A 12,562-nucleotide genomic window follows, 5' to 3' on the forward strand; every position below is an offset into this window, starting at 1 on the left:
GACGATTTCTTAAGGCTGTCACGAGCACATAATACGGTCTGGAAGACGAGGGCCTAGGCTGGCAGTGAGAACGCGAAAACTCCGTAAGGCCATGTTAGGTTATGACAAACTATATGAGTACTGAAGAGCTCCCTGGAAGGTGAAGCGCCCGAATGCCTGGCTCCGGAGTGACCGGCTCGGGGACGAGCCTGATCCAAAGGGGAGGGTAATGTCACGGCTACGCCATTGTAAACGCTGCGTGACCAGTATCACATGACGTATGGATCGTGCTCTCATAGAGTAGAATAGCTAATAAGGCTCTAACCTTATTATTGTGCCTTTTTGGCCTGCTTACCCCTGCGTGTAAAGCTATTCGTGAATTGGCTTTTCGAGTGACTTTTTGTCACCTAATCGCGTGCCCTCTTTAGAGTAGAATTCGACTATTGCCGGAGCAATAAGTTCTTGAAGCGTCCAGCCTCGGGTAAACCACCTGCTACTCCGAAAAGCCGCTTCCCATGTGCTCTGGCTTGGCTGAATGTCTCCGTTATAAGTAGGTACTGATATATCCGTGAGGTACACGTAGCATTTCTTCGCATTTCGATACCAGCGGAACATCGAATTAATAGCCGTCGAAAGCTCAGCAGAGTTGGACTTGTCAATACAACAAGTGTCTACCCAGAAGTGTTGTAGGCCATCTCTAGTCGCTTGTTCTCCGCAAAACTTGATCTTTTCGAAGCCAGACTTGCTTTTCCCAGTACTACTGACTAGATCTTGATAAGTGACCTCTTGACCTGTCCAAGTGTGCGAAAGTATTACGTAGGGAAGTGTATTATGGGTAGCAACCTGGATCAGGCTGAATTCGCCAGGGCTTTTCATCTCCAAAAGACGCATGATTTCGGACGGCTAGGATCTCGTGTGTCTAAAGAAGTTAAGGTGAGATCGAAATCACAATTCTAGACAGAATAGAGTATGGGATAAGAGTATTCAACGTAGAGTAGCCCTTTGCACAGTGGGGACGTCTGCAGCATGTAATGTATTTCATGGCGCAGTATAACCGGAGCCTGCCTTTCGGATTGTGGCTTGACCAATCTGTAGCCACAATGCCATAATTTAGACGTCGAGATTCGGTAAAAGATTATTAGAGTACAGAATTATTGGCATATAGAAATGCAATTAACGAGCAAGTCATAATAATATTAAATGGAGGATTATATTGAGTTGTAGTAGTCGAGGATGAATACACTTTGGTAATCTGGTAATATTTATTTTTAGAATTGCTTACTAAGTAATATTTAACTCAGTTAAACATTATATACTATGCCCGTAACTAATTATTAAGGTTTATTTACCTAGTAGATATATGATCTGAATATATAAATAGTCCAAGTTAACTATACTATATATATATATCCAGTTTAAAATACCTATTCCTAATACCGTAATTTCGTACTCTATACCTCTCAATTCTTGGCCACGTAACCTTAATTAACAAATAATGCTATTAAAGTAATATATGGTAATTACTTAATAATACTCGCTATAAGACTATACTATAATATTTCTCTATATGGTTTAGTAGATACATCTAATACAAAAGCACAGATCTCTTACCTATAGATTACTTAACTTGCTAAACCTCTTATTTACGTAACTATCTTAATTACTAAATATATAAGTATATAAAGATAAAAAGAGAAAACTATAAATATCTAAGATTATATATTTGGATTAATAAAAGATATATAATACTATTACTAATTTATACCCAAATACCTAATAATAGAGGGAAAAAGAAGGAAAATAAAAGGTCGAGCTATATAGCTATATACTCTTAGTATATTATCTAAAGTATTAGGATATAGTTCTATAGATATGCTTTATATAATTCTAAAGATATATTTTATACTCGAGAGATATTTAATAGATCTTATACTCGAGTAAATCCTCTTCTTTAATATTAGCTAGATACTTCTGCTTAAAGTACTTTATTAAATCTCCTGGCTTAGTAAACTTATAGGTATGCTTTTTAAATAGTAAGCTCTACTTCCCTAAGTAGAGAAAGCAGGTAATAGTTCTCTTTTTTATAAATACTAATAGTATAGTATTTCTTAATACTTGCTTCTTGGCCTCGGTAGCTACTAGCTATAGGTTAGCCTCTTTTAATAATATCGGACTCGCCCTTTATATAAACGGCCTCATATATAGTTAGGTAGTAGTTTCCCTTTCCTAGAAATAGTAGTAGGTAGTAACTATATTAATAGCTATATTATACTAGCGGAATTCTTCTTTAATAATTATTTCCGGGAATATTATTATTATCTTAGTCAAGTGCTTCTATATTAGAGGTATTTTATTATTCTCGTTTAAGGTAATCTTTATATCCTGGCTAAGCTTGAGTCTAGAAAGCTATTACTTGATCTTATTTACCGGATTTTCTAGATCCTAGTAATCTTAAAAATACTTGAGAAATATAGCTCTTAGCTATTACCTAGTATTAAAGATTATATGGCTAATAATCCGGTATACGGGCTATTATATTACTATATTTTAGAAGCGGCGCTTTTATTTCTCTTGCTCTATAATAAGATAGTAAATAGCGAGATCCTAATTAATAAATAGGGATTTCTCGGATATAAATTCTTATAGCTAGTTAGGATTAATTTAGTAAGTTATTTAATAGGCCGCCTATATTAGGTTATACTAAGGTTTAGAGCCGGAGATAATAGCTCGAGTATTAGTAATAATCTTCTACTAGAGATAGTATTTAATAAAGGTATTAATCTTAATATATTATATAATTATATTCTAGAATATATTACTTATATTACTTATTTATTTATAATTAGTATATTATATAATAGAGAAAAGCAGAGTTATAAGAAGAGGGCTATAGGATACTTACTATTCTAGTTAAAGGTATTACTTGTATTATATTAGAGATAGTATAAATATATAATCTAGGGAAACCTAGTAAATATACTAAGCTATTTTATTTATTTTAAAAAAGTTATATATAATAATTACTAGTTAGGTAAGATCTCTTACTTATAGGATATACTAATAAACTTATAGAAAACGGGAATATTAACTAGTTCCGGCTTTAGATATAAAAGTAGCTACTTATAGCTAGGTAAAATATCTAGCTTACTAATTCTTTTAGCTAATATAAAACTCGGGATTAAGAATATATTATTAGTAAAAATAAGACTCAGGAAAGTAATATATGAATTAAGAACTAGAAATAAATTAAAAATAACCTCAAGAAATAGAAATATATTTCTAGATTTTCTATAAGTTATATATCTTACTAGAATAGAAGAAAAAAAATTAGGGAAATAAGAAAAGGCTTAGGTAAAACTTATACTTCTTTTATATCGAGATATTTCTTTATAAACTTATATATAAACTTAATTAGGATTTAATAAGGCCTATTACTAGAGTCCCGAAGTAGGTTTACTATAATATTACTATAATAAAGGTTTAGAAGTACTAAAGATCGGTTTCTAGAAAATATATCTAGCTAGCTAAAGAGGCTAGTCTCAATATAGTACTAGCTATAGGTATATCTCTATTTTATTATTATTAAGTTAGTCTATAGAATATTAGCTAGATCCTTAATATATATTACTATATTATTATATTTTTTTATTATTAGGTAATACTTCTTTATTAGCTTCCTAAGAACCTATAATAGAGAATATTTATTAGTTTTTTATCTATAATTATTTGGACTAGATTAAGTAAAAAGACAAGAAATACTACTTATCTAATATATATAATAGTTTATTTTCCTATTAATCTTTTCTCTAGCTACTTATTTATATATAAGCCAGAAAACTTTCTAGTATATCCCGAGTATACTAGCTAATTTAATACTAGTAAGCCTTCTCTTATTTTTCCCCTAATATTAATTTAATATTTATTTAAAAAAGGCTTTAAGAATATAGCAAGAAATAGCCTATATTATCCGGATAAGATCTTTTTATATATATTTATAATACTTATAAAAAGAATTAGATTAGTAATTTAATAATAGAAAATAGTAAATAAATAAAAATAGGATATATATTAATAGAACTATTCTTTAATTATATTAAGAAAAAGGAAACTATTATTACTATAATTCTTCTCTTTATTCTCGGATTTATTAGAGTTATTCTTTTAATTAAGATAGTATTCTAGTAAATAGGTATTTTTTTCTCTAGTAATCTATATTAGATCTGCCTTATTAATATTAGTATTAATATCTATTAGTATAATATTAGTATTATTCTTATAAGTAAGCTACTCTAGATCTAGTAGGTCTGACTTATTATTTCTATTAATATTAGTATTAATACCTATTAGCTCGGTTTTAGTATTAGTTTTTTTTTACTTATTTCCTATATTAAAGTAGCTTTTAATATCTGACTTATTACTAGTAAAGGAGAAGAAAGAGCTTGGTATTAGTTATTAGTAATAATATATATTAACTAGATTAGCTAAAGGAAATAATAGTAATAGTAATTAAAAGAAAAGAAGTAAGGTAGAAAATATTAAGGAGAAGCCTATTATCCAAGTAATAATAGTAAAGAGAAAGAAGAGAGATAGAATAAGAGAAAATAATAATTAAGTATAAGAGGCTTAGAGAAAAGAAAATAGAGAAAGGAAAAAGAATAAGTAAAAATATAGGATAGCTACTATCTTAAGTTATCTAGTAAATAGTAAGTATCTATTTTCTATTTCCTAAAAAGGCTCAGGCTTATTAGAAAATAGGAACAAGAATAAAAAAGCAGTTTATTAATTTTGGGTATTTTTATAATTAGCTAGGGTTATATTACCTTAGCTACTAGATATATAAGTATTAGAATAGTATGAGATTTTAGTAAGTTAGCTACTAAAAGTAGTAACTAAATTCCTCCGAAAATAGTAACTAGTTTACTATTTAGTTATTAAATAGAGTATTATTATATAATTATAAAATACTATTTATATAAGTTAGTAAAGTTATTATTCTGAAATAGGAATTATAATATTATAGTATTAATATATAATTCCTAAATTTACTAAACCTAAAAAAATCTAGTTTACTAATTAAATTACTAATAAAATATAAGATTATATAACTATATTTTATATCTTATATTCTATTACTTATATTCTATTATTTATATCCTATATTTTATATCTCGTAATTATATATATAATTCCTAAAGAAATAGTTATATTAATACTAGAAACTTTTTAAAAAATAGAAAAAATAGAAAAAATAGTACTTTTCTTTAATTATATATAAATTCCCTAATCCGGTCTAGTATTAGATCTCTTAAATATTCTATATATTTATATTACTTTTAAGGTTTTAGTTATATACTAAAGATTATAGTCTTTTATATATAACTTCTCTTCTTATAATATTCTCTTATTTTATATATCTATTTCTTATTTTATATATTTATTTCTTATTTTATATATTTATTTCTTATTTTATTTATATTTAATTTATTTTTCTATATCTAATTATATTATATTTATATTAATAAGATACTTAAGAGTATTTAATAGCTTTAATTTTGTTATAGAATTAATAGAATTTAATTTTCTTTTAATTTACTTAACTTCTATAATCTCTTATTATTTATATATCTAATAAAGGTATATTATATTAATTATTAGGTATTTCTCTCGAATAGTATCTAATTTAATAAGGTATTTATATAATAACTTCGAATTTATATAAATAACTAGTAGTAGTTCTATTTCTAGTATTTTATTAATTATAGATTTAACTAAAATACTTATATTAAAATTATAAGTTATATTATAAAGTTCTAAAGCTAGAATACTTCTAGTAATTCTCTTATATTTAATAGAGAACTAGTAAATAATATTAGTATATCTAGCTTTATTTACTAGAACTAGAATATATTTAATTTAGGAAAAAAGATTTCTATTATTTATAAATAAAATATCTATAAAAATAATTAAATATAAGAATTCCTTTACTAGTTTTATAAATCTTAGTTCTCTAGTAATATTCTTAATTTGCTATTAAATATATTTATTAAATGCTTTTATATTAGTTTCCGAGAGTTTAATAGCTTAAATAATAATTAATAGATTATATAAAGCTTCTATTTAATAGACTAATATAATATATATTTCTCTAGTATATTAAATAATATATTAGTTTTTAATAAAAAGATTTAATAAATAGTACTTCTATTACTTATAGTAATAATATTTTTTATAGAAATAATTTAAAGGTTTTTATACTAGTATTTCTATATAAAAGTAATTCTAGTAGTATTTATATAAATAATACTTTTATTAAACTTGAGATTATAGTTAAAAGTAAGAAATTTATATTTCTTAGCTAAGAACTTAGTCTTATAAAGCTTTAGTTATTCTGTTTTTATAAAATTATTAGTTCTAATAAATAAGGTATTATTAGTTTAAAGGCTTATAATTCCCAAGAATTACTTATTATAAAAGAAACAAGAGTTATAAGTTAACTATTCTATAGAAAGCTTATTAATATAATAGAAATAGTAAGTTTTAAACTAGTAGTTCTTAGTTTCCGATATATTATATAATAGTTTTATAATCTTTAGAATAAAATTATTCTTTAGATTTAGCTTTCTAGTAAGCTTATAAAATAAATTAATATAGAAATTATAATTAAATAAGATTATTAATTAGATATAAGCTTATAAAATATTATATAAATATAATTCTATAGTATTTATTATTATTATAATAATAATACTAAGAATAATTCTCTAGCTAATATATTAAATAATAAGTAATTATATTAATACTATATATTTCTTATTATTATTATAGGTTTAGATAACTAGTTTTGATTTTTTAAGTTCTTTTTCTATATCCTTATTCTTAATCTTATTAATAAACCGGGAATTAAAGATATATATTTCTTTTAGTATTTGAGACCTAGAAGTAATTTCAAATATATTCTTTTCTAGAAAGCTAGTAATTTTAACTTAATAGGAATTCTTATATAATTTATTATCTTATAAAAATACTATAATATCTAGAGTTTTATAAAAATATTCTCTATTATATTTTAGTAAAATAGCAGAAATAATAAAAGGAATTATATTTATATTACTTTTAGTCTTATTATTAGGTTCGGAAATAGATTTAGATTTAGGGCTATTAGTAATAATCTTAATATCTCTTATATAAAAAGGCTTTATAGAAATTAAATAGAAAATAGTATTATTATATAATAAAGCTAGTATATAGTTCTCTCTATTAATAGCTATTAGCTTATATAATTTATTCTAATTATTAGATTAACTAGTATTTCTTTTATATTAAATAAAAATATTCGAATTTAGAAATAGTTTATAAATATTAGTAATATTAGAATTATTTCAGGTATTTGAAATATTTATAATTTAATATCTAGCTTAAAGCTTCTGAATTTCTATTATTATCTTTTTAAATACTACTAATTACTATAATATAGTAAATAATAAAGTATTATATTTAATTATTTAAAATAAAATATTATAAATTAAAAGAATTAAAATAATATTATTAGATTTTATAAAGTTATTAATAGCCTTAAAAGCTATTTAAAATATAGTATTCTTATTAATTCTATTAATTTCGGCTATAATAATAAAATAAGTATATTAGATTAGGCTATAGTAATATTTTATAATTCCGACGAAATTATAAGCTTCTATAAAAATAATCTTAACCTTAGTTCTAATAGTATTTATAAGCTAAATAAATTCTTTACTAGTAAATTACTTTTTAATATCTGCTATAATTTAATTTACAAGGGCCTAAATAGTTATTAATCTAGTATTATTTAAATATATTTTAGATATATATTATACTAATATTCTGAAACTATTAGCTAGCTTAATATTAAATACTTTTATTAATAATATATAATATAGGCTTACTAGAAATATAGAAAATATTAATAATAATAAAATAATTAAAGCTAATATTATTTCTTAGATTAAACTTGAATTATTTAGGTAATTAGCTATATTTCTGGTATTATTTATAGTATTTTATAAAGTATTTAAGGGCTTTTATAGTAATATTATAGCCTATTTATTCTAGTATATTTCGGAGCTTACTAATAGATAAATAACTAAAATAATAGTATAGATATTATAATTTAATCTCTATAAGAAAGCAGGAATTATAAGTAAATAATTCGGAAATAAAGTCTTATAATATAATATTTTAAAGCAGGAAAAAGTATCTGAAATATTATATTATAGATATATATTTTCTAGTAAAAGTTATAAGATAATTAGTAAGATTATTAAAATAGACTTCTAGCTTATTTATATTAGCTAAGCTAAATAGAAATAAAGTTTTTAAAAATATAATATAGAATTATATTTACCTAATTAGTATACTTATTATTATAGATCTAATAAAAGATATAAATCTAATATTAAACTAGATATTAACTTAATCTTTAGTAGTTTTATTAAGTTTAATACTATTATTAGTTTACTAGAGAGCTTGGAATTAGTTAGAACTAGTAGTTAAGTATCTAAAGGCTCTAGTATTAATTATAACTTTATAAAAGTAATAAGTATTATATTTTAATATATTATTAATTATTAAAGTCTAGATATTTTCTATTAAAGATTTAATAAATTTTAATATATAGTTTTTATTTATTATTTAGTATATAAAGAAAAGAGAAATAAGATTATTTATAAGGGTATTAGCTATAGTTATTAGTAAAATAAGAGTAGTAAAAGCGGCTAAAAAGCTCTTAACTAAAGTAAAATAAGAATCTAAATAATATTTTATTTATTTATTTATTTCTACTAATAAAGCCTTAAAAGTATTATTTACTAGTTTATTCTTATTATTCTTATTATTTTCTTTATTTTTAGCTTTAGTAATATACTATATATAAGTATTACTAAAGTATTTATTAAAATTATAGGTATTTCGGAATCTAAACTAATAAATATTTCTATTTCTAAATTAAGCCTTTTTAGTCTTTTATTTTTCTAGTATATATTTCTATAAATAGTATTCGGGCGTCTTATATATAAAATATAACTTTAAAATATAATTATTATAATTACGAGACTTGAAATAGTTATTATAGATTCTGAAGTTATAGCTGGATTTATATTAATAATTTCCGGAAAAATAATAGCTTAAAAAATTCTAAAAGTAATATTATTAATTAGTAAAGAAGATTTCGAAATTAGCTTATTATTTGCTTTTATATATAGTAATAAATAACTAGAGCTTATTAATAAGCTAGCCGAGATTTATAGGAAAGTCTAAAATTATATATTTATATATCCGGAAGCCTTAGTAAGAAATAATAATTTTATTATAAAAGAATTTAATATTTTATAAATTAGATATAAAACTATATTATAGTTAATATAATTTATTAATTAGTAATTAAATAGTTTTAAAAGTTGTTTTTTCCGGGAATTTAGCTATTATAAAAGCTAATATAGTAGTATTTTATATATCTAAATTTCGATATTTGAATTCGAGGCCTTTAAAAAAGCTATAAATATTAATATAAGCCTCTTTATATATATATTAAAAGAACTAGTTACTATAGAAATAGGTTTAAACTAGTTTCTTTAATATAATAAGAAAAGCTTATATTAGTACCTTTTATAAAAGCTTTATATATTAGTAAATATTAAGGAAAATAGTAAGTTTATAATTAAAATTACTATTAAATCTATTATATTTTTATTTTTTAATATAAATCTTAGTAATTTCTCTAATAAGTTTTATAATTAAAGGAAATTAGAGATTATTTAAATATAGTTATAATAGTAGTAATAGGGCTAGTAAAAGTATATTATTTATTTCTAGAGCTTTTATATTAGTATATAAATCTAATAGAAATATAGAATATAATAATAATAAAAATAGTAAAAGAAATAATAATATAGAAATATTAAAAATAATAGATTCTAGATACTTATTCTTTATAAAAGTAATAAAAGCCTAATAGGATTAGTTCCTTAATAAGATCTAGTCTAGCTATTAATATATCTTTATTTAATTATATATATTATATATCTTTTTTTATAATAATATATAGGGTATTTATAATAGTATTAATAGTATTATTCTATTATATAAATATATTACTATATTAAAGAATCTTATATAGATATAGTATTTCCGGAAGTTTAAACTTATTAAAGTTCCCTTAATAAATAAAATCCTTAAAGTTATATCTAAATAGCTTCTAAAAGCTATTATTAACTATTTTATAGAAAATATATTAAAATAGCTTAGTATCTAAAAACTCAGTTATTTTATTTATTCTAATAGAATTCAGATTAATTCTATATCTTTACTTTTTTACTAATTTCTTATAATTATTATTATATATAAAGTAATTAAATTAGATAAATCTAATAAAGGAATTATTTACTATAATATATTCTATTATTATATATTCTATAAGCTTATATTTAGTTCGAGGTATAGTAGTTTATAAAAAAAGTAGATTTATAAAAAGAAAAGTAGTTTATAAGATAAGTAGTTTATAAAAAGTATTATATTTAAAGTAAAAATTTTGTTTATAATAAGAAATTTAGGAAGTGAAATTTGAGAAATAAAATATCGAGATTCCGAGAGAATTTAATAGTTCTAAAGCTTAAGAACTTCAAGAATTTAAAAGAAAGTATTTTTTAAAAGAGTTTTATAGAAGTTATTTCTAGTATTAAATAGAAATAAAATAGAATAATTAAATAACTAACTGTTTTAGTATTTAGTAAAATCAAATATTCTTCTTATTTATATAACTAAATTATAAATAATAGAACTAATAGATATTCTTTTTTTAATATAGTATAATTAAACCTTAATAAAATTAAGTATTTTTCTTACTTATATAACCGAATTATAGATAATAGAATTAATAGTTATTTTTTCTTTAACTAAAATAATAGCTTTGCTTCTAAATAACTAAATTTTAGGTAAATATAGCTTAATTCTTTCTAATTTATATATATAAACTAATTAGTATTAGTTTACTAGAAATATATAATACTATTATATAATTATAAAATACTATTTATATAAATTAGTAAAGTTATTATTCCGAAATAGAAATTATAATATTATAGTATTAATATATAATTCCTAAATTTACTAAGCCTAAAGAAGTCTAGTCTACTAGTTAAATTACTAATAAAATATAAGGTTATATAACTATATCTCATATTTTATATTCTATTACTTATATTCTATTATTTATATCTTATATTTTATATCTTGTAATTATATATATAATTTCTAAAGAAATAGCTATACTAATAATTTTATATTTTATATTTTATATTTCGAGTTCTATAATTATATATATATAATTCTTAAAGAAATAGCTATATTAATAATTAAATATTTCTTTAAAAAAATTTATTTATAAAATAATAATTAATTCTTTTAAAAAAGCTTTTTATAATAAAAAAAGTAATTCTAGTTCAATTTTAGTAAATTTTTAATAAAATAAAATAATTAAAAGTTTAGAAACTATATAAATAGTATTATAAGAATTATATAATTATAGAAAAATAAAAAAATATATAATAAAATACTAAAATATATAAATAAATAAAAAATAATTTAGAAAATATAATAATAGAATTAATATAATAATTAAGAATTTAAAGTTTAAAGAATCTTATATATTAGAAAATATTAAATTATAAAATAAAATAGAAAAAATGCCTTAATTTTTAGTATTATTTTATATAAGTAATTCCGGCTTAGCTTTATTTTATATCTATTTCTAATATTCTATTTTTAATAAATTATATCTTTATACTAGCTATTATATTATTTCTTTTTCTAAAAAGAAATCTAAATACTCTTATTTAAGGAATTATTTAGCTATATTTAATAATCAGACGGCGAACTAGCTATTGTTTTCGGGGGGGTTTGGCCGCTGCTTTTAGTAGCCGACTTGCCAAAATCTCGCATTGCTCTAATACTCGTATACCTAGTAGCCAAGGCGGCACGACCCTAGCCGACTATAGGAACACCCAAAATTAATAACTGCTTTTCTGTTCTCGTTTCTACTTTTTAATAAGCCTGAGCCTTTTTAGGGAGCAGAAAATAGATGTCTACTATTTACTAGGTAACTTAAGATAGTGGCTATCCTATATCTTTGCTTATCCTCTCTTCCTTCTCTATCTTCTTTTCTCTAAACCTCTTATACTTAACTATTATTTTCTCTTACTCTACCTTTCCTCTCTCCCTCTGCTACTATTACTTGGGTAGCAGGCTTCTCTTTAATATCTTCTGCCTTACTTCTTTTCTTTTAATTACTATTACTATTATCTCCTTTAGCTAATCTAGTTAATATGCGTTATTACTAATAACTAATACCAAGCTCTTCTTCCTCCTCCGCTAGTAATAGGTCAGATATTAAGAGCTACTTTAATATAGGGAATAAGCAAGAGGAGACTAATATCGAGACCGAGCTAACGGGTATTAATACTAATATTAACGGAGATAATGAGTCAGACCTGCCAGATCTAGAGTAGCTTACTTGTAAGGATAATACTAATACTATACTAATAGATATTAATAC

The 12,562-nt window shown here is 22.1% G+C and overlaps 1 protein-coding gene across 1 annotated transcript; it reads right to left on the bottom strand.

Annotated features, from left to right (window-relative positions):
- Positions 1–348: 348 nt before the first annotated feature.
- K444DRAFT_519517 (HET-domain-containing protein) lies at positions 349–870 on the bottom strand (the record flags this gene model as incomplete). Its single annotated transcript, XM_024873960.1, has 1 exon — positions 349–870. One exon carries the CDS (start codon positions 868–870, stop codon positions 349–351), a length of 522 nt encoding a protein of 173 aa, XP_024741650.1.
- Positions 871–12,562: the final 11,692 nt, after the last annotated feature.

This window comes from Hyaloscypha bicolor (genome assembly GCF_002865645.1).
Source record: "Hyaloscypha bicolor E unplaced genomic scaffold K444scaffold_17, whole genome shotgun sequence".
Taxonomy (NCBI): domain Eukaryota; kingdom Fungi; phylum Ascomycota; class Leotiomycetes; order Helotiales; family Hyaloscyphaceae; genus Hyaloscypha; species Hyaloscypha bicolor.